The sequence below is a fragment of the Pelophylax lessonae genome, assembly GCF_965119305.1.
Source record: "Pelophylax lessonae genome assembly, chromosome: 6".
Classification (NCBI taxonomy): Eukaryota; Metazoa; Chordata; class Amphibia; order Anura; family Ranidae; genus Pelophylax; species Pelophylax lessonae.
Window position 1 is genome coordinate 254,610,507 of NC_138773.1, and position 26,117 is coordinate 254,636,623.

Consider the following 26,117-nt stretch of genomic DNA (forward strand, 5'->3'; position numbering starts at 1 on the left):
ATCACTGGGTATTGTGGGTTTCCCCAAGGTGTTCCCCGATTAGTGGGTAATGTGGTGTTACCCCAGGGTGTACCCCAATCACCAATTATAGTGAGTTAACCCTAGGTGTGCCTGTGTCACTTGATATTGTGGAGGAACCCAGTGTGTGTCCCGGTCAATGGTTATTGTGGGTTACCACAGCTTTTATCCCAGTCTTTGGTCATTGTGGGTTACCCCAAGGTGTACCCCAATCAGTCATTATTGTGGTTTACTTCAGGTTGTACCCCAATTACCAATTATTGTGGGTTATCCCTAGGTATACTCTGGTTACTTGTTACTGTGGGTTACTCCAGGGTGTACCCAAATTACCAACAATTGAGGGTTACCCCACAATGTACCCCCTCACAAGATACTCCAAGATATATTCCAGTCATCAGTGTTTGCAGGTTATCACAGCTTGTATCCCTGTCACTTGTTATTGAAGGTTACTTCAAGGTGTTCCCTAAATTGGTGGTTATTGTGGGTTACCCCAAGGTGTACACAAATCACCAATAATTGTGGTACCCCTTCACTTGTTCTTGTGGGTTACCCTGGGGTGTACCTCAGTACAGATAAATCACTTTAAGGGTTTGTCATTTTTTAGCTGTTTCCCAAGGAAAGGAGCAGCTCCAGGAGTATCTGCTTATTTTGTAAATCAGTAAAAACAGCCATAGAAATGATTGCATCATCATCTAACCTCTGCTAGGAGATCTGTATGGGTAGTTCGGCAGCCTAATTTTCTTGCCAAGATTACAAAAATCTGTACTGTGATGGAAATACTGGAAACTCTCCCCATAGAGCACACACTTCTCCACCATAAAAATCGAAAATAAATTGACAGCAATTACTTCTCAGTAATGTCAAGCATCTTTGCTTTAACAAGAATACCAATAGCTTTTAAGGCTTTGTTTTTTTTACAGCTCATTAACATGGTGGTTAATCAATTGGCTTCTACGAAGAGCAGGATTGGAATATGCAGTGTTTCCCTTATCGCTGTTATCTCAAAATTACATATTATTACAAAAGAAAAATACTAAAAAAAGGAGGAAATTAAAATGTAACTGCAAACAACTAAATACAGATGTGAGAACTTTGAAAACTGTAAACAGTAATAAATGACCTGCTAAAGGATTTTCATTTTTTGTTCATCCAGTTCTAAGATTTACACCATAGAACAAAAAGAACAGTTCCTCGCCCCCACGCTGTAATTTCACTTTCACTTAAAACCAAAAACAGTAATCTCCTCACAGCAATCTAAAGTCAAAGCTTTTCTGTTTGTTTTGGATGGAGTAGGAAAGGGTTAGAACCCCAGTCAGATTATTATTGCTGCCTGTAAGGTTCAATGCCTTTATTTGTCCTAGTGACCATTGTCATACAGACTAAAATATTTAGTTATCAGAACAGTAAAAAAACAAGAAATCTTCCAAAGGCGATACTTATTTCTGTGGCACTTATACACTGCTCAAAAAAATTAAAGCAACACTTTGAAAACATATCAGATCTCAATGGGGAAAAATATTATGCTGGATATCTATAGTGATATGGACTGGGTAATGTGTTGGGAAGGAAAGTATGCCACATCGTTTGATGGAAATGAAAATTATCACCCTACAGAGGGCTTAATTCAAAGACATTCCAAAAATCAAAGTGAAAACATTATGCAGCAGGCTAGTCCATTTTGCTGAAATTTCATTGCAGCAACTCAAAATGGTACTCAGTATTTTGTATGGCCCCACGTGCTTGTATGCATGCCTGACAACGTCGGGGCATGCTCTTAATGAGACGATGGCTGGTGTCCTGTGGTATTTTCTCCCAGATCTGGACCAGGGCATTACTGAGCTCCTGAACAGACTGAGGTGCAACCTGGCAGCGTCAGATGGACCAAAACATAATGTCCCAGAGGTTCTATTGGATTTATGTCAGGCGAACGTGGGAGCCTGGTATCAATTTCTTCATCCTCCAGAAACTGGCTGAATACTCTTGCCAGGACCCACTGCACCTGTGCAGGGTCTGACAATGAGTCCAAAGATGTCATCCTGATACCTAATGGCAGTCAGAGTGCCATTGTCTAGCCTGTAGAGGTTTGTGTGTCCCACCATGGCTTTGCCTCCCCAGACCATCACTGACCTACCACCAAACCGGTCATGCTAAAGGATGTTACAGGCAGCATAAGGTTCTCCACAGCTTCTCCAGACCCTTTCACATCTGTCACATGTGCTCAGGGTGAACCTGAACTCACCTATGAAAAGCACAGGCCGCCAGTGGCAGACCTGCTAATTTTGGCGTTGAATGGAAAATGCCAATCAAGCTCCATGGTGCCTGGCAATGAGCACAGGGTCCACTAGAAGACGTTGGGCCCTCAGGCCACCCTCATAAAGTCTGTTTCTGATTGTTTGGTCAGAAACATTCACACCAGTGGCCTGCTGGAGGTAGTTTTGTAGGGCTCTGGCAGTGCTCATCCTGTTTCTCCTTGCACAAAGAAGCAGATGCCGGTCCTGCGGGTGGGTTAAGGACCTTCTACGGCCCTGTCCAGCTCTCCTAGAGTAACTGCCTGTCTCCTGGAATCTCCTCCATGCTCTTGAGACTGTGCTGGGAGACACAGCAAACCTTCTGGCAATGGCACATATTGATGTGTTATCTGGAGGAGTTGGACTGCCTGCGCAACCTCTATAGGGTCCATATATCGCCCCATGCTACCAGTAGTGACACTGACCCTAGTCAAATACAAAACTAGTGAAAAAAAGTCAGAAAAGATGAGTAGGAAAACAAATGTCAGTGGCCTCAACCTGCAAAACCATTCCTATTTTGGGGGGTTAACTCATTATTGCCCATCTAGTGCACCTGTTGTTAATTTAATTAACACCAAAGTGGCTGAAACTGATTAACAACCTCCTTTTCTACTTAACAGACCAGTTCAATATCCCAGGAGTTTAATTGACTTGATGCTATACTCTAAATAAAAAGTGTTCCTTTAATGTTTTTGAGCAGTGTATAAGAGAGGATTTTCCGTACATCAAGAAATCTCCTCTTACTTCCTGTTGTGCTTCAAGACAGTAACTGAAGAAGAATCTCCCCAGTGGAACACAGACAGTAGCAAAAAAGAAAAAAACTTGTCAGGATTTTGACTATTTCTTACTTTATTTATTCATTTTTTTGGCTTTAGATATACTCTAATGGAAACCTCTCTAATCACCACATATGTGACTTATTTACAAGGAGAGGGTCAAATCAGATGACATTGGGTACCAGTAATGAAGGGATTCAAGGTTCCTGTCACTGTTCATCATACTAACAGGAAGTGCTATAGCATTTTACAGGCTTGTCTTATCTTAAACCTCTGTTTCAAGTAATCCAGAAGTCTCCACATAGACTCAGTTGACTTTAGTACTCTTCAAAATAGTGTTTCCAAATATTTAAAAATTGCCCATATAACACAGCCCTGATGGCTCAAATTCCCTAAGGTGTGGGCTCCTTTGAATAAAAACACCTCCTACCATCAAGACTGCAAATTAATCCTGTGAAAATTGGGCATTATGATCCCTAACATAGGTGGGTATGCCATTTTTTTTCATTGGCTTTAACAATCAAGGATGGACAGGGGTCACCCCTACACCCACCCATAGCCATCTGACTAATTATGGCCACAGGCCAAAATAAAAAAGGAGAGAGCTTTAAATGAAGAGACAATTCCAATAAAATAACCTAGAATGCAGATGACTAAAAAAAGAAAATAAACATAGAGTTGACAACATGATTAAAGCGTGATTAATCATTGCAGACACAATTCAATATCCACTAAACAAACAATGAAAAAGTGAATAGGAAAAAAAGAGCAAAACAAAAATGTAAAAGTGGATCAATAAACCAATCCATTTAAAGCCAAGTATTAATCAACTAGTAATGTGAAAAAGGAGATGTGCAGTGTAACAAAGAGAAGAAACTGAACAGATGAGCGTAAAGTACAGGGCAATCCAGGAGAGAAGAAACCCTACAAACCTGGCCACAGGCTGCTTTGTCATTTATGGGTATTTGTTTTTTGCTTTCATTGAGAGCTAGCTGCACTTCTATCAAGGAATATTTTATATTAAAACTGTTAAAAAATGCACCTAAGGCAGCCAGGTATAATTGTTTAAATAAAGCAATTCATCTGGTTGCTATGAGTCTACTTCTGCCCCATTCTTCTTTGCTTTATCTACAATTCAACATTGTAACTACAACCTCTCTGTAGATTTCTGTATAAACTAGAAGAAACTATTTGACTCAGAGTTACTGGTAGAAGACTAAAGGCAGATGTACAAAGGATAGAATACGCCAGTCATGCAGTGGGTAGAGCAGAGAGCTAATGCTTTGAGGAAGGGAGTAAGAAGAAGGCATGTGCTCTGGCTGCACACATCCTCACATAGAAGAAGTAAGGAAAACTTCTATCTCCGCTGGCAGTGCTTGGGTTAGAAGTAAGGGGTAAAGCGAGACAGCCTAGGTTCCAAATATTGCTGCTGCATTTTTAATGCCTATCTATTGCTGTTGCACATATATTGCCACCATTGCCTGTACGTTGCCCACATATAGCCACATTTGCCTGTTTGCTGCCCCTGTGTTGCCACCGCTGTTCATTTATTTCCAATGTACTGTCATGATTGCCTGTATGTTGCTCACATAATGCCACTATTGCTCATTTGTTGCCTACATAGGGAGGTTGATTTACTAAAGGCAAATATACAGTACTGTGCACTGCAAGTGCAGTTGCTTTAGATCTGAGGGAAAGCTCTGCGTATCTCTATCATCCAATCACATGCAAGCATAAAAGCTATTTTTTTTTAAGTATTCTTTGCAAAGTGAAGCTTTACCTCATCTACTAAGTGCTGGAGCAAGTGCACTTGCAGTGCACAGTATATTTGCCTTTAGTAAACCAACCCCACTGTCATGATAGTTGTTTGTTGTCCTCATATTTCCACCAATATCAGTGTCTATCAGTGCCCATTAGTGCCACCTATCAGTGCCCATTAGTGCCATCTATCAGTGCTGCCTATTAGTACCACCTCTCAGTGTCCTTCAGTGTCGCCTATCAGAGCCCATCAGTGTCACATATCAATGCCCATCAGTGTCACATATCAGTGCCCATCAGTGTCATATATCAGTGCCCATCAGTGCCACCTATCAATGCAGCCTCATCAGTGCCCACCAGTGCAGTCTCATCAGTGCTCATTATTGCCAGGAATCAGTGCCCATTAGTGGCACCTATCAGTGCCCATCAGAAAAATTACCTGTCTGCTAAAATTTCAATGTTTTATTTTCAAAATTTTTGGTCATATTTTGTTTGTTTAGCAAAAAATAAAAAACCCAATGGTGAATAAATACCACCAAAATAAAGCTATATTTGTGTAAAAGAAAATTATAAAAACGTCATATGGGTACAGTGTTGCATGACTGCGCAATTGTCATTCAAAGTATGACAGCGCTGAAAGTTGAAAATTGGCCTGGGCAGGAAGGGAGAAAAAGAGCCCAGTAGGCAAGTGGTTAATATATGTTTCAAATGTGTATTTAGCTGTTAAAATACAGTACTGCATATTGAATTTTCACATACCTCTAGAACAAGCCAAAGTTGTCCTCCAACATACTGATCAGCTTTATAATACATTCCATAAAACATGACCACGTTTGGATGGTTGGGAAGTGACTGCAGTATGTTATATTCTGCCTCAATCTCCTCATCAACATCCTAAAGAGAAAATATACAAGATTATTCAAGCTTTCAGAAAAACCATCAATGTTACAGTTATATTACCATGTAGGTGATCTTCCCTTTTTCTTGTTGATTCCAACTTGACCAAGTGGCAGTTGTGTCTGACATTATTAGATCCCAGCGTCTGACATTATTAGATCCCAGCAGATATTCAGTTGGCTGGGTTTTTTATTTTCCTGGCTGCCAGGGGTTTCTACTGAATACATAAATATGTATGCTAAGCTTGTTATTATATTTATCTTGTAGATGGGAATTGAGTTAGGTTAAATCCCTGCTAAATGGTTTCTGGGACCATAAAGAAGATGTCCTTCATCCTGGCTCCACCCACTTTAACATGCTGCTGTAACATAATTTACTAAGCTTTATGCTAACCTATTGTCCATGCCACCTACACAAATGTCTAATGTGGCTGTGGTCTGTGCCACTCACCCTTCCTAGATTACCCAACATAGAGAATCCAACACAGGGCATTGATTGCTTCTGCCTGCCATTGTTAAATGTTCTCCCGTAATAAGAGAGAGAAGTTACAATGTATTGGGTTATGAATATGTATTCTGCATTGGCCAATTACTTGAGGATTTATTCCAGTGACGGGGGCTGAGGAAGAGTATAAATATTTGGAGTGACCGTCTATAAAGGTACTTTCCTCCCAGGCTTTACCTAGGGTGAGTGTCTGTATAGAGGGGTCCAGTCCTTCCCTCTCAGATTGGAGGGGGGGATGTAGTTGCATAGAGGTCCTTGTCTCCCAGGTTGCTGCTTCGTGGAGCTTTTTCCCAAATCAGTTACATTCAAGGCGCCCTGGTAATGATAACTGTCACAGTTGCTTGTGCTCTCAGCCAAACTTATCAAATGGCTGGTTCCATCACATATGCAGCACCATGGCAACTGCAGATCAAACAGCTGCTAATGTGTCAGCTTTCTTGCCTACAAAGAATAGGAGGGTTTGAGTTCCAATTGAAGAATCTAAGCTGGCCTGTGGCAGAGGCCTAAGAAACTTAAAGATAGCTACCCATCTGGATCTGAAGAGAATTTACTTCTGTTTTTACATATGATGTACCCCTAACCCTCTGTTCCCCTGATAATCAAACCAAAGAATTTGCAATAAGAAGATTGAAGGTACTTTCTGTCTGCTGTCTGTTGGTTGGTGTGGTACTGGCAGCTACAGGGCAGGTCACCACTGGGAGGAAAGAAGAGCCCATTAAAAAATGCAGCCTACATTAAAAACAGTGGGGTTTATTTACTAAAGCAAGAGAGTGCAAAAATAGGCTCACTTCTGCATAGAAACCAATCAGTTTCCTGTTTTTTTGTTTTTTTTTGCCAAAGCTTAATTGAACAAGCTAAGATTAGAAGCTAATTGGCTACCATGCACAGCTGCACCAGATTCTGAGTGTACCAGTTTTAGTAAATCGACCATAAATCTGTAGTGTTTACCTATCTCTCTCCAAAGCCCTAAGTCCCATGTCTTTCTGCTGCTCCGTTCCTCTGTTATCAGCATGATAACTTCTGACAAGTTCTCCAAACCGGAGATAAAAGCAGCTGATTTGTGTCGGGGAAGGGACATAGAGGCAGATAAGCAGAGAGCTTGTCTATTCACAGCACAGCTCTGCAGGTTTCTTCATTCCTCTGCCTAAGTGGAAGGGAGGGGGGGGGGGGTGTGCCTTTCCTCAAATCAGCTCACACACAGTGTATGCCTAGACTCCACTCCTACTGCTGAAACAGGAAGAAAAATGTGTAAAACAATCTGCACTTTCTAAAGACAATAGAAAGCTGAAGACAGCAGATATACTGTACATGTAAAAAACGTATGTAGGGAGATTTTTCCCATCTCTGGGTATCATCTGAGGCTGTTCACTTCTCTGGGTATATGTGAGGGTTTACAATCACTTTAAGCATAATGATGTAATTGAAACCCAGAATAATATAACTCACCTCTAAGCAACAGTTTTGCTTTAAAGCCTAATCTCCAAGCAGCATATATTCACCTTTACTTGTTTTCTTGCCATTAACTTCAGCTGCCTGGGAACTTACAAAACAGCCAGTTCTTCTGGGTATAAAGGAGCATGTGATTCATTTCATGTGTTAGTACTGGTGCTTGAAGACTGGTCCAGTGCTATCACATCGGTCTGGTCTTCTTTAAAAGCTGAAGTAAAGTCTGCTATAATTCTTTTTTAAGGTCCCCCAGGTGGGTTATGCCATAATGTACTAGTATGCACAGCAGTACATGGCAGAACATTATGGAAGACTTACCTGTCATATGGTGTCCTCCAGAGCAGCGCTGGGACCATCTTCCTTCCAAGTCCCGTGCCTTCAGCCATTTGACAGGCCAGCCGTGATGACCTCACTTCCATGCATGCACACAGGAGTCACATCACAGCGGCATGGATTGGGGGCCGATCAGGGCAATAAATGCTCCCTGAGCTGCGCATGCGTGGCTCAGTGAACATGACAGCTGACAGACAGAAGGATGAATTTATGGCAGAAGAGATCAATAGGGTCTCTTCTGACCAATAGGGTCTCTTCTGACATAAATTCCCTGCCTGATTAAAAAATAAATTTACTTCCACTTTAAATCGCTGACTAGAGTAGTGTGGTAAACAAAGAAAACCTGATTATGTGCAGGTGAGGGAGAGGGCATTAAAGCAAACCATTTGCTTTGTCCGGCATGCCCCTTATTCACTTTAAAAGGAATTTACCACATTTCTTATCTCACTTACAACAGAATTAGCCTTTGCTGTCATTTTTCCTTGAATGTTCCTACAGATTTCTTGCCTTCCTGGCTCTATGACAAACCTTTCCACATACATATGGCATGCTATCCTTTGCTCTGGTCCATTTATCTCCATTTAGATGGAAACAGGACATGTCATCATGTAACCATATACAGATAGCCTATTTTTATTCTCTTTAGTGGTGATTGTGCATTATGTTACATATTATAAAACCCCAAATAGTCTAAATATTACAGCAATTTGTTTAAAAATGCAGAAGGAATGTATCTTCAAAAAGCGATTTAATTAAAAGATGTGAAATGAAACAGATTATTTTTCTAATAAATTGAAGTCACTCTGGCGTTAGCTGGATTTAATGATGCGTATCTAGAGTATAATTTGAAATTAATTTGTTGACATCTCAATTCAGAAGCACATATGGAAATTAATTTTTAAATATATTTCCTTTTTTTTCTGTTTGCCCTCTTCAAATTTTTTAAAAGTAAAAAGTCCAAATCTGGTAGAAACAAAATGCATTATAAATCCACATATAGTGTTAATTCCCATACTGTCTACGCTGAATGTAAAATTGAAAATGATTTGCATAGCATAGAATCTTGGCAAAAATAAAACTCCAGTTGCACGTCATTTTTGTAATTTGACTTCAACCCTTTACTAGGCTTCAGGGAAAAGCAGGAAGTCTATTATATAAGCAGGAAATAAGATTTCTGGGGAAGCACTGTACATAAACAATAATCAGAATGCCCCAAGGTGCAAGGAAGCAACCTCAGAATTTTTTGGTACTTTCAGAATGTCAAAGAGGCTCAGACTAAAATGGAAAGATACATTTTATAGTATTAGGAGCCCGGTTCTCTGTCTTCCCCCAATAAGTGCAAGCACCCCGTAGGGACACACTTAACCCTTTGATTACCCCTGATGTTAACCCCCTTCCCTGCCAGTGTCATTACTGCAGTGACAGTGCATTTTTTTTAGAACTGATTACTGTATTAGTGTCACTGGTCCCCAAAAAGTGTCAGTTGGATGTCCTAATTGTCCCCTGCAATATCGCAGTCCCGCTAAAAATCACTGATCGCCGCCATTACTAGGAAACAAAAATAAATAAAAATTCCATTAAAATATTGCATCGTTTGTAGACACTAAGACTTCTGCACAATCCAATCAATATACACTTATTGGTATTTTGTTTTACCAAAAATATGTAGCAGAATACATATTAGCCTAAATTGAAAAAAAAAAAAATAGATTATTTACATTTTTTATTGGCTGTGTTTTATAGCAGAAATTACAAAATATTGTAAACCAACTTTCGGGTATGCATGCCAGTATTCCATTGACTGGAGGTACAGCTAGTTTGGTGCTCCTGCCCTTTTGATTGTAGCTTGCACTCATTTAAACAAAATAGTTATTTGAAGAGGAATCTTTTAGTATGGGCTCTAATGCTCAACCTCTCTTTTGGCATCTCCAGTTTGACAAGCTAGGGGAGTGGGGGGTTAATCCAAACCTATTATATGAGCCCCCTTGGTAAAATAGTGAAATTAATTTATCACCTTCAGTGTACAAAATACCCACACATTTTCTTTATTATTATTTATATAAAGAAAAAGTATTACTGCCGGTTCACACTGATCCGACTTGTCAGGCAACTTGGTCGCCTGACAAGTAGCTTCCAATGCTGTGCAATGGAACCGTTTTAATCAGAGCGACTCAACTCGCTCCGACTTAGAAAAAGGTTCCTGCACTATTTTTTTGCAAAGTCGGAGCGACTTGCATTGACTTCTATTATGAGAAGTCGTTGCAAGTCGCGCTGAAGTCGCTCTGCACGGGCGACTTCATTAGTCGCCCAAAGTCAGGGCGACTTCGAGTCGGATTAGTGTGAACCGACTCTTATGGATTTTGGTCAATATTATTTTAACTTTCTATAGAAAATGTAAATGTTTATAAATTGATGGTTTTTATTTTTTTACATTATTGCTTTGACTACACTGACTCTAAGCTCCATAAAATGGGTTTATTACTAGATCCTATTTGTAGTAAGTGTCGTAGGGATTATGGAGATCTGATCCACATGCTATTGAGGTGTCCGAAACTTCATAGATATTGGACCCAGATTGTTGACCCGATCAACGGAGCCTTCCACACTGCAGTTCCATTAGACCCTAGGCAGCGTGCTTTGGGTATTTTGGATGGAATCGCTCCACAAGATCATACTAGAGAGGCTGTATAAATGACCTTATTCCAAGACTGTAAACGTATCTTGCAGTACTAGAAGTCTGATAATCCTCCAACTTCCAAGGAATGGATACACTGTATGGGGTACACCTGTGCCTTGAGCGTCCTGCCAAATTTGAGAAGGTATGGGAGGGTTGGTTAAATACTCCTGGTCTTTCCCCTATTGACCTAGTGTTGCAAAGGCTACTCTAATGCATTTAGAAAAAAATATATCAATAAATCTGCGCCAGATACAATGTAATAGAGAAAAAGCTGCTGTGCACTGTGGCAAGATACATTAACACATAAACAATATAGTATAAAAAGTGCAGTTCTGTAATGCCGCTACATGCTTATACTTACCTGAGAATGTGTGAGTTTATTAAATAGTTGCTTTTAAACACTATTACACTATTGTGGCCATCTTTGTTTTATCCATCTGAACCTATCTGAAGCTTTGGAGGGTTTGGAATTTGCCCCATTGACCACCACCTCAGGCTGTGCCGTATACCGGATGGTGCTTTATGCTGGGGGGTGATCACTTGATTCTTTATGCTGGTAAGCTGGAATACACACAGATTGACCACTCTGATAGGGGGTCACTGGCTATCTGGTAAACAGGATCTAAGCGTGTGAGGTGTCACTGGGTTCTCATAGGATTCTGACTAATCAACATGGCTGTGGGACTACTGCAATTTTTTTAACTTTTCTCTTGGTTTTTCTTTGGACATTTATATACGTGCTTATTCAAGCAACATTATTTGAGTTATTCACTTCTAGCGCTGCACTTTTTTTTTATACCATATACTATACTCTAATGAATTGCATGCCATGCCTGTTTACCTCTGTGTCACTTTTCCACACTGTGTTTGTTTGCTTAAAAGTATAATTGTGGATCACTGTGAACTGGCATGGCACGTGATTTCCATGGTTTGTCTGCTCAGGAATTGTTTATATTGGTTTAAAAAGAAAAATGATTAGTTTGCAGAGCATGCTGGACTTTCTAGTTAGAAAGCCATGCACTGCTTGCATAGGTTTTGAATCAACCAGAACCCTTCTGGCCAATCATCTTCTACATAGTTGGAACTTAACAGGTAAGATGGAATATGATGTCTTTTTTGTGGTCATCGTATTACAAATAATGTTTATTCTTATGCCTCGTGCACACGCACCGATTGTTGGCCGACCGATCGGCCGACTTTTGTCCAGTGTTGTTGCGTTGGTTGAAATGTGCTCTAGACTGCACACTCATTTTTTCGGCCAACAACAACCAACTTCAGAAGTGATGTCACGTGATGGTTTACTTTCCGTGTGCTTTTTCTTCTCTGAGCATGCCCATTCTTGCTCATCTGATTTTTGTCGGCCGAAATCTGTACTGACTGACGAACAATCGGCCGTTCTGTTGACGGCCAACAAAAATTTTATAGCATGCACACCAGATTTTGTTTGGCCGAAAAGTCGCAGTCGGTTGTCGGAAGCATCATACTAACAAGCCGACAATCGGCCGATCGGACGTTGGCCGAAAATTTACGGCCAACAATCGGTGCGTGTGTACGAGGCATTACTCTTACCGTTATCTGTAGAACAATAATGTAACATAGATGAATATAGTATAATGTCAAGATAAAGATGAATGCTGTAAACTTACACTTATTGGATCCAAGATCTTCACAGCGGCCAGGCTGCCATCTTTCTTGTTACTGACTTTATAAACCTTTCCGTATGTACCTTTTCCAATAGTGTCAATAATTTCCCAGGTGTCTGAGGGGTCAGCAAGTGATTCTAGTCCAATCATATTTGGATTATAAGGGAACAGCCCAAATAATGACTTCCTGAAACCAAAAACATATTTTTTTAATACATTGATATTAAAGCCTGGGCTTTATCCTCACATGTACTTTTTAAAGGTAAATACCCCTTTTGGAGCATCTTGGGAAGTAGTGCTCTATATAAATGATCGCTCAGGAGCCTGCCCAGGGTTGTCATGTGAAGACCCCACTGCTGGGAAAGGGCTAATTTAGAAAACACACCTTTATTGATGAAAAGGGGTAGACCTTGCAGTGGGGTTATCCATTTGCCTTTGAGAAAGAATGTATGCCACTCATCAAATGGCAACAAGGCCAGACAGCTTTTAAATGTTTTTAACTTTGGCAGAGTTTCTAAATACAATAAAGAGAGAGCAGTATGCTGTGAGTGCAATTGAAGTATTTTCTTTTCCATTAAATTGTTATAAAAAGTTTCTGAAGGACCAAGCTACAAGAGTGAAGGATGTGAGGCTCTATCCCTCAGAGATTCCTCTTATGAGTAATGCATAGGAGGAAAGATAAAGAACGTTTGGGGTTAATAGGAGCCCCTATGTATGGGATACAGGAGTCAGGCAAAACCCCTAAAAATAAAACCATTGCACAGAGCAGGTAAATATGGCATGTTTGTAAAAAAATAAAATAAAAAAATAAAAAATAAAGGGTTTACAATTACTTTAAAAGGCTTTAGTTTTGTTTTTTTTTAAAGGTTTTTTATTAAACAAACAAAACACAGTAAACCAAAAGAAAAATGGCAGTGTAACATAAAAGAGAGGATACAGAACATACAAAGCATCCTCTCCAATCATCTAACAAAATAAAACCACAGTACAGAGAATACCCAGTAATCGTGGTAAAAGGGGGGGTAACACATTATTATAAGCAATATATAACGACACATGCGGAGCAAAAAAAGGGCACTGTAGACATCGCCTAGGAGGCGTCAGACACCGAGGAGGCAGTAAGATCAGAGTCTACCCAGAAGGACCAGATTTTATTGAATTTCTTCGGACATCCTCTGGCCTCATACGTCAGTTTATACAGAGGCAGAGCCTGATTAACAATAGAGATCCAAAATGGAACGTCAGGGGGTGTGGAAGATTTCCAACGGAGAGCAATAGCTTTCCTAGCATAGAAAAAGAGCAAACGCAGAAATAGTTTCGTGCGAGCCGGAGCATCCTCATCATCCACATATCCTAGGAGACAACGAAGGGGGTTACAGACATTGGACAATTGAGAGATATCAGTTATAAAGGCCGTCACCCCTGACCAAAAGGCACGGACAGGGGGACATTCCCAAAACATGTGAAAGAAGGATCCCACACCATCAGAGCACTTAGAGCAGAGAGGGGAGGATAATGTACCAATTTTATGAAGGAACAGGGGAGTGTAGTAAGCCCTATACAGGAATTTTAATTGTATGACTCTATCCCTGGAGGAAATTACAACCGGGATTTGTTCAGGAAGGACGTCATGCCAAACCTCCTCCGTCAAGTCCAGGACGTTTTCACGCCACTGGGACTCAACCACCGCCAAGCGCTTAGACTTAGAATGCAAAAGCCTACGATAATATGTGGAGACCAGTTTCTCATGTGAAGAGTCAGAGAGGAGATATTCCAAGGGAGATGGCTCCAGCGAGACATCCCGGAGGCCGAACTGCGCAGCCGCCGCATGTCTCAGCTGGAGGTAGCGAAAATGAGCCGTAGATGGTACAGCAAAAGTGGACTGCATGTCCGCAAAGGACCGGAAGGTTCCCCGGACATACAGGTGATCAACAGACTTCACCCCAAGACGGGCCCAAAAAATACGCTTTAGTTTTGTTTGGTTTTCTCCTTCTCCCAACGTAAAGATGTGCTGGATGAGGCTGATATTGTAGTCAATTGCTGTAAGGCCTAAGGACTGGACTACCTCCTCCCAGGTTGTGCTTGTGCATTGACACGTTCCAAGGGATATCCCAAGGAAGATATCATATCCAAAATGCCCTGTTAGGTCTATGGGACCACCTTATGTTGTGGTAGGAATGGGTAAACGGTACACATGCTCCCCCACTACTTGATTAGCCATACACATAAAGGACATGCAGCCCTTCACATGGTTCCCAGTACACAACAACACCACACGGTATTTTTGTGGACTAATTGTTGTCAGCCCTTCCCAGTGTCTTTTTGCTAACTACTCAACCACTCCTACTCTCAGATCTCTGCAAAATACAAGTGTCTGTACTTCAGGATAAGAACTTGGAGAACTAAATAGGGTCTTTGGTATAGCACAGAAATTGTGCAGAGAGTCCCATGGAACCCTACCAGAGAATGCTAGGGATTTCTAGAGCAATGAGTAACTTCTGCCTCTTAAAAAATTTTCCTCTGACACAAATGATCTTTTTTGCTATCTGTAAGGAAAGATTCTTCCCAATGACCAAAAATGTAAAGCAAATTCTTCTAAGTGACAACCACACCAATGTACTGTGAGCTGTGGATATACTAATTATTAGCAGGTGTTCCATGAGCCCAGAAAGTGATTTTAAGGGTTCCTTAATGTTACAAAGCTTGAGAAAGGCTGTTCTAAACAAACATAACAAAACACTTTTGGAGTTAATTTTTCAGGAACGTATAGCACTCCTGCTCATTGATAGCTGCTGGTTTCATTTCAGGATCCTGGTTTTGGCTGTGATGCATTCTCCTTGTCTGCATGTCCACCTGCAAGGTAATTGATGTAGTCAGTCTCTGGGTGGAGACCAAACCTGATTTAAGCCAGTCAAGCCTGCAGTCTCATGCTTGCGATAGTGTTTGTATCATATGCTCCAAGCTCCTTGTTTGTCTGACCTGTCTGTTAGTTTTGGATTCCCTAGGATAGGAACTTGGTCTATTCTCTGAACTCTGCCTGCCTTTTTTACTACGGATTTGGCACTTACTATTATGAACTTTCTTGCCTGCCTTGTACCTGGACTGTCATTGAACCACTCTGCCTGTCTGTAAACTGGAAGTAACTGTTTGCTGTGCTCAGTTTGCGCCTACCCCTGCGTGGTGGTCAGGCACTGTAGCATGGTGTATAAGACCTGGGGGCAACCGAGTACCATTAGGCCTGCTTGCCCTATGGAAAAGGGGGCTGCTATAGGTGAAGAACACAGAAGTCAGCTATAGTGTCTGACCACCTGTGCTAGGGGTAAGTGTGACAATATTGTTAGAGTTTACATACACTTTAATATCTCGCCTTCTTAGTCAAGGTCAGTGGTTCACTAGGTAGTGAAGCAAAGATCATGATGACATGCCCCTAAAGCCTGCACCTTTAAAATCCAATTCAGCAATAGAGGCTTCTATGTTTGTATCCCCATGGGTTCCCTTTAAGATCTGATCAATTGGGGCACATTAGAAACACATCAGTGCTAACTACTGCTGTTTGCAGAAGTGAGAACAGCATTTTCCCATGATCTTGGTGATAAGAAAAGATGAAATGAAGGTCGATAAATTCCTCACATACAGTACAATGTCAGTGTGATCAGAACATCAATGCATCAGCAGTGTAAGTGTGAATCTTCTCAGCTGAAAAATCTATAACAGCAAATGTGACAGCCTTCCAAACAAGTCCCTGACATCACTTTGTATAATACGGTTTCAGCATATGTGACCTCTTGGGAAAGGATTTAGCTGGCCATAGTTTTCATTGATGTGGCCAGTCTAATGATTACCATTATATCACAGTAGCCAAGAGTTGTTATTTCTACAAACCAGACACTGGGGATCTGTCATTTTCTGCTGTGAGTCTCCAGTCATAAGGCAATAATGTGATAATATTTTCCTTATACTTTGAGCCAGAGTATGCAGAAGGCAGCTATGAATACAGATACAGACACCAAGCTTCATATATGTAAGTGTTTGAAAGAACTGCGTTTCCCGTATCAACCAATCACAAGCTTCATTTAAATTCTCCAGTAGAGTGGCAACTGAAAGGTAGAGAATTAGAATAAGACTTTCATAGATCTATAGCACGTTATTCTGTTTATTTTATGTGTGCCAAGTCAACCGCTCAATCCATGTCATCTGACCTGTTATAGATCTACAACCCCCTAAAATGGAAGAAAAGCCCAAAGCTCTGTCCTCAGTCCCTTTCTCTCTGTTTGGATCCTTGATATTTCACTACTGACACCGACCACTGCTCTGCTGATATACACACATGTGTTTGTGCTCTAGGGTGCACACTAATGCAATAGACTGCGCACACCAATGGCTGGCCATACATGCCTTGATTCCCCCATCCACACACTCAATGTGGATGGGGGGAATCCTCCCCACTGAGCTATTGTATTCTGACAATAAGGAGGCTTCCCCATCATCAGAATACACTGATCGGTGCTGCCGGCTATAGCCAGCCGTGCTGATTGAGCAGGAAAGATCCAACGGGGCAGTTTTACAGAAGTCGATCAGTAGATCATCTTCTGTACAACCACCCTGCCCATACATGGATCAAAATTACCTGCTGAACTGGCCAAATTTCAAATCCCTCAGTATGAGGGACTGCATATAGCTATATTGGAGGCATCTGGTCTTGCTAGAAAAAACTGAGGAGAACCTCCAATGTCGGATCACTAAAATTCCATCCTAGATAATTTGAAATTCAAGGGTTCCAAATCTTCCTAAAATGTTTGGTTTGATCACATTTGGCGCCAGCCAATTTTTCATTAGTTGAGTACCACAACATCTTCTGTTGACCTGTGCATATCCCTACTTATTTTTAATCCAAATTTTTAAGAATAGTTATGTAGGCAGGAGCTGGCTAATTAAGCCTGCATATTCAGGAGACACTATGCAGCATTGGTACTGTTTCTCCTGGTGCCCAAATCTATGTCATCTTATCCTGAAGCAGAGTGAATGAGAACTAAAAGCATCTTGGGACATGTAGTCCAAAGAGCCAAGATTTATATTCAGTTGGACTATTATGGACTACAAATCCCAGCCGCTTGAACAGAATTAGAACAGAATGCTGGGAGAGGTAATAAAAAGCCTGTGTGGGTACAGAATCGGTCTCTTGGAAACACGGCCTGGATCTGCAAGCAGTGACTCGTGCTGTGGCTGAGTTGCAGCCTGTGCAACAGGGAGAAAGAGTTATCGCGAGCGGGTGTGGGAGCATCCACTGCCAGTCACTTCTGGTCATTCAGCAGCAGCCTGGAGGCCATTGCCATCACATCCACGCCAGATCCAGCTAGGCTGCGGCACATTGCGTCTCGAGCGCTTTTCCTTTGAGACCGGCTGTGGATCCTTCACACCATTCTTCAATAAAGAAGGTCGCTGGGATTGGTGAGCGGGCACTTGAACATCTTATTATAACAAAGGACACTCCATGCAGACACCATTGTATTGCATCCCTGACTAAACGTGTAGAAGAACTTTGTGCTACACTTACCCTTTTGCTAAGCAGCGACAGTGTTTATCCATCACAAGCATACTTTACAGCACTTTGCTTGTCAGGATACTTCAAATACACCACCAAAGAGCTAGCTGAAGATGCAGAGAGACTACAATATACCCCCCCCCCCTCTCCCCCACAAAGGATAAAAAGCCATTGCTGCCATAAGGGCCCATACTTCCACCCAGGACTCTATCTACTAAAGGAGCGTGTATGAAGTCTTAAGGGTCATATTATTTGAATTAAACCAAGTACTGGACTTATACTGTGGTGTCAGGGGACTGGAGGGAGTGGTCTGATGTGAATATTGTCATTCCTCTGCCCTTTTTCTGTCTGTATCCATACAGTTCAATCCAATCAGAGTTTCTTGGTTCTGTGTAAGCGTTGATATTATACTGTAATTAGCTATCAATGATTTGACTGTTTCAGCTTTCAGGGTTATTTTTTGTAGTGAATTCCCTGCAGTTAATGAGTTTATGTTGCTGAATGTCATTGCTATTAATCTTTCAGTAAATAAGATTCAACTGCTTTATTTGGCTGCCTGTGTTTTTAAGCACTTTTGTTACCACAAGAATGTAGAAACCCAGAGTGTCAGAGGTGCCGGAGGACTTGCAAGGTCAGGGCAACCAGTGGGACACAGATCCTTTAAGCAGCCCTCATGGGGGTAGCGCTACAGTTAGAATATCTATTTCAGTAAAACAGTTTTGAAGACATAAACAGCTGGACTAATTCTAGGCTCAAGTAGAATGGGCCACCCCAATGGAATTGGAGTACTCTGGTAGCAATCGGGAAGGTGCTCCCAGCAGTAGCTGGATCTTCTGGAGAAACTGTGTGCTAAACTTAAACTCCTGCCCAGTCTCTTAACGGCTGTAGCTAACTTGCTCAGCTACCTCAATCTCATCAGCAGTGACCTCTCTGAGTTGCTGGGAGAGGGAAGCTGATAAGTTTGTACTCCCTGGGCATGTCTATAAACCCAGGGAGTAATTAGAAATGAAGTTGAAGTAGCCTGTGCCTCCATCTAAACATGGTGAGTAAAAGGGCACTCCGCTATGAAGAAAAATTCCACAGAACAGGTGCAGTGCAGGAGAAATCCTTGACGCGACCATGGAAAGTAGCTATAAGGAGAGTTAAAGTGGAAGAAAAGCCTACATTTTTAGGTACACCTCTTGGGGATGAAACTATCTAAGCTTTCTGCACCAATAATGGAGCTAGAAAGTGCTGGATGTGGCATGCACCACATGAACAAAGCAGACTGGCCTGTTTTAGGACTATCTATAACACCTGTGCCACTTTTTTTTTTTATTGCAGAGTGAAATAGAAACTGGTGCAGGGTGTGCACCTACTGTATATTATAAAGGAATTGTGGCAGTTTTCAATACAGAAAACTGCTGCAGCTCCCTGCCATACTGAACCTGGCATTTGGGACCTGAACTGTTTGCACACAGCTCACATACCACTCTGTCCACGCAGTAATTATACTGCACAAGCAAAATTTGCAGTACTACCAGCTTTACTCCTCATCCCCATCTATGCTCAGTGGGGGATGATGGACAGATAGAGCTGAACTGCACTTTGTACTGTGGGGCAAAAATTGGGGAATAGATCTGCCACAAAAAGTCGTTGAAAAAATGTCCAGCTGTCTCCATCCCTAGTGGTATTGAACAACAAGAAAAGGAATGTGGGACTTTAAATGAGTGCAGCTGGACATATGGTATTTTAAATGAGTATAAATAGCCTGTAAGATCCCAAATAATGGGAATCTGTTGGCATGACAATAGGAAATTAAATAAATAATTGATTCTAAAGAGCATGGCAGGTGTAAGTTTCGATAAAAATATTCATATAATGGGTATATAACCAGATATATATAATAATAGCATATCTAGAATTAATATTAATAAATAACATATTTATTGTGACAACAAAAAATTATTTTCCTTACATGGGTACACAGTCTTTAAAACATATCAAATTTGTTATACAAAATTTAATATAACCCAGAAAATGGGGACCCGTAGGACGTTGACACAATTAATCATTCAATTTAACAATCATAGTCGAGAATAAGACATATACAAATACACATATCAAATCATATATACACAACATATAATTCAGGGTAAGTACATTAGTATTAAATCCATGAAAAATATTATATGAAAAACAGATTTAATATAAGATTGGATTCTTAGTAAGTATACAGATTTTTTAGAGTAACGAGAGTATGGGTAAATTTTGCTGATTAAAATGCTTGTAGGCTCGACGTGTTTCGTGGATCTACGTCCACTCATCAGGAGCATAAAAGATATATATATTGATTGTGTATCTGAAAAAATGGATATATATTATATCAAAATATATAAATAAAAAAGGGGAAAAGAAAAAAGGATCAATATATAAAATAGCATGGAATGAACACTACCTTGGGTGGTGTTATACTTCCAAAGCAATCCGCTTACAGAGGAGGTCTGAGGCTGAGTCGGGAAAAGCCTGACCCGGGGCTGAGGCATGGACAACATCCGATGAAATGGGAAAAGCAGCAGGAATGTTTAGACCCGAGATGGAGATAGGAAAACATTGAGTTGATATGTGAATTTTTCTCACAACAAAGATTGACATAATAGATGCTTCGAAGTCAAGGAAATCTGAAAACATATATATTAAGTATACTGTATTAACTACATATTGATTATAAACTTTCTTATCAGACAAGAGACTGATGTTCATGGAGAAAAAAAAAAAAAAACAAAATATATATTTGCCAGATAGGAAAAACTCTGTTCAGAAATAAGAACAAAGGAACAAACCAGCTAAAGAGATCTCTGTTATGAGATAATAAGAAAAGGAGTGGAATAAACAGAATAAATAATCGGGGAACGAACCAGTTAGAAATGGTGCCAGATAGAGTGGTAGAAAGGAATAATAATCTAAAGGTAGGGAATACCGGCAAAGAAGAGTAATATTAAGTGCAGAAATCTGATATGTTGCAGAAGATATAAGTAGAAGATAAGATAAGGTCAAGTTAAATTAAAAGACCACCATATAGCACATGTCAAAGACAAAGTACATGTCAATAAAATTATGGTGTAGGCAATTAGTGAGCCCAATAAACCCACATCTAATATAATCGCCAGGGTGCGATGTGGAGGAAAAATAAGGTGAAAAAAAAAAAAAAAAAAAAAAATGAGTGAAAGGGGATATTTGAATACATGGGAGTATGGAAAGTAGAAGTGGATAGTCCCAGAACCGCAAGAAAAATTCTGTGTATTTTACTGAAGAAATAGATTGGAGTGCTATGAATAGCATGTGCAGAGAGTCACCGAAGTCCAGTGTGGAGAGAAATAAAGATTGGAACCGATAGTGAATGTAGAGATTCTAATAAAGCACAAAGATGTCCTAACTGTATATTAAATCCTGCCAAAGCAACAAAAACGGTTAATGCAATAAGAATAAGAGTTGTATAGGCAGATAGTGGGCTTAGTTACCGCAAAAAGGATCTATAAACAGATACCCGAAGTCCAGTGTAGAGATAAGAGATAAAATCATGCGCAGCCTGCAGGTCCCAGAGCATGGATGTGATCCACGCCAACGCCATGTTAGCGTCGGAAATATATGGGGGCGGAACAGAGACCTCCCACATCCGGTCAGAGGACCGGATGTAGGTCGGACGACGCCGCCTCCGAACGCAGATTGAAAATCAGCGACCATGGCAACGCGGCATCAACTAGATGCAGCGCAGCTTGCCCGCTGTACATGGCGCTGATGGTCGGAGCACAGCCCCGCCCCCAGCCTGGATGTAAACACAGAGACAGACCAGAGGGAGTGGCGGCTACGTATACCATCGCAGCCCCGGGAGCAGGAAGTCCAGGCTAAGCAACTATGGACTCCTCATCTAAGTGGAAAAATGTATTCAGTAAAAAAGATTTTATAAAAAAAAAAAACAAAAAAAAAAAAAAACTTTGTACTGTGTCTCTCATAGATACAGCATAGAACAATTTGTTAATTAGGAGTAAGATCTGCTCAGTTTTCTCAGCTTAGAAGAGTGGTGCAGCATAAAGCCTGTGCCACTCCTTGATTCCCCATCTGTTGTTATAGTCTTATAGAGAATATGCTAGGTGAGTGAGTAAAGACTCACTAGCCTGCTGCCTCATATATGCCTAATGTGGTCAGCATGATTTTGAGAAAAGCTTTAGAAACTCTGGATATCATGATGTAAATTGAATAATGAAAAATAAGGTGCGCTAAAATAATCAAAGTGACAAAATGCACAATGTGAATTCGATATATAAATCAAACATATGATAAATATAATGGTGATCCATTGATGCTCAAATGAGTAAATGATCAATTAAAGTCCACAAATCAAAAAGGACTTCACCAAGTGTCCCAAGGTGATAAAAATGTAAAAGATGCTGCAAAAAACTCAAACGTGCAATGACTAATATGAAACCACAAAGTCCAAAAAAGTCTTCACCAAATGCTAGGAAAAGCTGAAGGTGATATTTCCAGTGCTGTGTGAATGAAGATCCCGCCACCAACAAGCTATCCTCCTTACCAAATGGAATAGGATGGAACGCAGAGAAAACTCTGATCGCTAGGTTGGGAAGGAGGAGATTTCACTAAATTACCACCCTGTGGTATGGTGCAGTAATAGCCTCTTACCAAATGGTAGATGAACCAAGCGCAGGAAATATTCAATGGATGATGCTTTTCAATAGATCAAATACCAGTAGCTGTATTCCGCTCTCACTATGAGTCCGTGCTTCTATTGGCTCTCCAAGGTGAGCATGTGTGGGCAATCATTCAATGTGGTGGCTGCATTTGTTTTCTTTTAGGCTTTTACCTGCTCTGGATCTACAAAGCTGAAGTCAGTGGACTCTGCAAATCTTTTCCTAATCTTTGGATTTACATACACAGATGCCAGGACAGAGGACACAATCCTCCCCATTCACATAAGAAGACTGTCAGTGCTGCGGCCCAAAGGTGCTCCTTGTGCTCATCCATCCAGAGTAGGGGCACTCTTAATACTAGCCAGATTACCAGGTGAAAACAGAGGGGAAAAGCCTAAAAGAAAACAAATGCAGCCACCACATTGAATGATTGCCCACACATGCTCACCTTGGAGAGCCAATAGAAGCACGGACTCATAGTGAGAGCGGAATACAGCTACTGGTATTTGATCTATTGAAAAGCATCATCCATTGAATATTTCCTGCGCTTGGTTCATCTACCATTTGGTAAGAGGCTATTACTGCACCATACCACAGGGTGGTAATTTAGTAAAATCTCCTCCTTCCCAACCTAGCGATCAGAGTTTTCTCTGCGTTCCATCCTATTCCATTTGGTAAGGAGGATAGCTTGTTGGTGGCGGGATCTTCATTCACACAGCACTGGAAATATCACCTTCAGCTTTTCCTAGCATTTGGTGAAGACTTTTTGGACTTTGTGGTTTCATATTAGTCATTGCACGTTTGAGTTTTTTGCAGCATCTTTTAAATTTTTATCACCTTGGGACACTTGGTGAAGTCCTTTTTGATTTGTGGACTTTAATTGATCATTTACTCATTTGAGCATCACTGGATCACCATTATATTTATCATATGTTTGATTTATATATCGAATTCACATTGTGCATTTTGTCACAATTATTTTAGCGCACCTTATTTTTCATTATTAATTTCACTAGGTATAGTTCAGGTAGCAGCTTTAAGTTATCAGCGCACCCCTAATTTACACCATCATGATGTAAATTGCCTTAAATGAGAACTATATCAGAACATATTTTGTTAAACAAAGCAGAAATTTGGGCTAAAATCAACTAAATTCATGCTTTAGAATACATTTTAGGTCCCTTTCAGATGGAGCAGATCCATCCAAGCGGAATCTGTCTGCTCAGTGGGGGATCTTTCTGCTGATCCCCACTTAGCAGAAGGATGACAGGTCCATGTCTGCTCCACTATGCAGAGCGGACACGGACACAGCCTGCTTTCTTCTATGGGGCCACCGGATGGAAACAGTCTGTTCCAATCGATCATCATCCAATCCAATCCGATGGATGGATAGTAAATGTATCGATTCGCCATACATCTATTTTTATCAGATTTTATCGGATGCCCAGCACGTGTCAGTGGACACATGTCCGCGGACATCCGCCGTTCTATAGAGATCATTGGGTGGCCCGATTGGTCCGCCTGAAAACTGGCAGGTGGGCCCGATCAGTCCAGTGGTGTGAAAGAAGCCACATCCTAGGCAGAAAATCCTGTCACTTGCCCTCATACTATAGAGAAGGACCTTTGCTCTCTGTGTGGAAGCAGTGCTCTCTCTGCAGCAGTTCCTCTGCCTAGTCTTAGCTAGAGCTCTACATTCACCAGACATATTGCACATTGCTGTCTGATTTCAGAACTATAGGTCTGATTTCTCGGGGGGGGGGGGTGTCAAACCTCAACAAAGAGACCCCTGCTTCCACACAGAAAGTTCTTCCTTACATCATGCTGGGAACAGGCTTTTATACTCAGGATGGATGCAGATGCTTTTTAAAGAAATACAGTATAACTGTAAAATCTTTTGTTTTGATGTATTGGAATGTATCTAGCTAATTTAAACTGAAAGTTCAACTGAGCTGTAATCGGTTTCCGCCCGGACTATTGGTGAATCACACCAGGGCTGGTCTCTCGTTGATCCGAGTGGACACCATTTGTGTCCTTCCGGATCGTGCTCTGCACGTGGCCGCGCAGCAGCATGATGTCACTGGCTCAGTCCACCGGACACAGCTGATGACTGATCACTGTACCGACTCCACTGCTAGTAGCATGTGAACGCTGTAACCAATCACAGCAGGTCACATGACAGTTGTAAACAATAGATGGCTTCCATTCAAGCCATCTGTTGTATACAATTGTGTTGCTAGCTGTGATTGGTCACAGTGATCACATGGTATAGACTGGGCCACCCATGGCCCATCTGTGCCGTGTGATCAGCTGTGGCCGATCACAGCTAACCACAACAAAAAAAAAATTAAATGCATCAATTTTATTCAGAAAAATGCTTGCATATAACAATGAAATTTATTGCTATATGCAAACATAATGCGTAGAAAAAAAAAAATACTGATTATTAGCCCAGAGTAGTACTATGTTACTATAGTAACATTATATTGTTCTGGTCAAAATGTGTTAAAAAATTTGCAAAAAAGAAAAAATATATAATAAAAAAACTAATAATCATTTTTTTTTTTCGTACTATCACCAGTTAGTGTCCCTGATGACCGCGATACCCGCTATATGATGACGTTGTACTGCGCTGGTGACAGTACGCATAAAAAAAAATGTAATTTCTTAATTTTACAATAAATATGACAAAAAAATGAAGACTTTAAAAAACCCACCATGCCTCTTACTAAATACCTTGGACTTTATACATTCCAAAAAGGGATCATTTGGGTATATCTGTACTGTCCTGACATTTTGGCTCCTCAAGAAATGAGATAGGTCCTCAGTACATCAGGATTGATCGATTTTCAGATATATACCATAGTTTGTGGACTGTATAATTTTCCTACAGACTAAATAATATACACGGATTTGGGTTATTTTCACCAAAGAAATGTAGCAGAATACATTTTGGCCTAAATTCATGAAGAAGGATTATTTAACTGTAATTTTTTGTAACGGAAACAAATCAAAATGTGTTTTTTTTTTTCAAAATTTTCAGTGTTTTTTCATTTATTTAACAAAAAATAAAAACCCAGCAGTGATAAAATACCACCAAAAGAAAGCTCTATTTGTGTGAAATGACCTCGCAATTGTCATTCAAAGTGCGACATCGCTGAAAGCTGAAAATTGGCCTGAGCAGGAAGGGGGTAAAAGTACCCAGTATTGAAGAGATTATTGTCTCCAATAAAGCTGAGAAAAGAAGTGTGTGAAGATGAATATTTTCTGTAGGCAATACAGAGCTCTTCTTTCATATACTTTAGTGTCGAGATCCACTGTGTAAAGCAGAGCAATATGTTAGAAAAGTTACACCGAACAAACTCTTTAGAGGAAAAAAGAATTCCTGAGGAACAGTCCGAAATGCACCTAGTATGTGGCCTGTTGGCCTCCTCCTGCCTATCATGCGAGGATTGAAAAAAATTAAGGAGCAAGGCAGAAGATTGTCAGCTGAACAGTGACTGCATCCAATTAGATGCTGCTGCTGCTGTTGTATTTTGACAGTTGACAGGAC

The 26,117-nt window shown here is 40.7% G+C and overlaps 1 protein-coding gene across 1 annotated transcript in view; it reads right to left on the reverse strand.

Moving 5' to 3' along the window:
• The window catches only part of MYO3B (myosin IIIB), a 597,729-nt gene that overhangs the window by 504,059 nt on the left and 67,553 nt on the right, over positions 1-26,117 (reverse strand). The window contains exons 3-4 of the mRNA XM_082260313.1: positions 12,344-12,527; positions 5,600-5,734 (exon numbers count right to left, since the gene is read on the reverse strand). Of these exons, the coding sequence (XP_082116439.1) occupies positions 5,600-5,734; positions 12,344-12,527 (319 nt within the window). The remainder of the gene's footprint in view (positions 1-5,599; positions 5,735-12,343; positions 12,528-26,117) is intronic.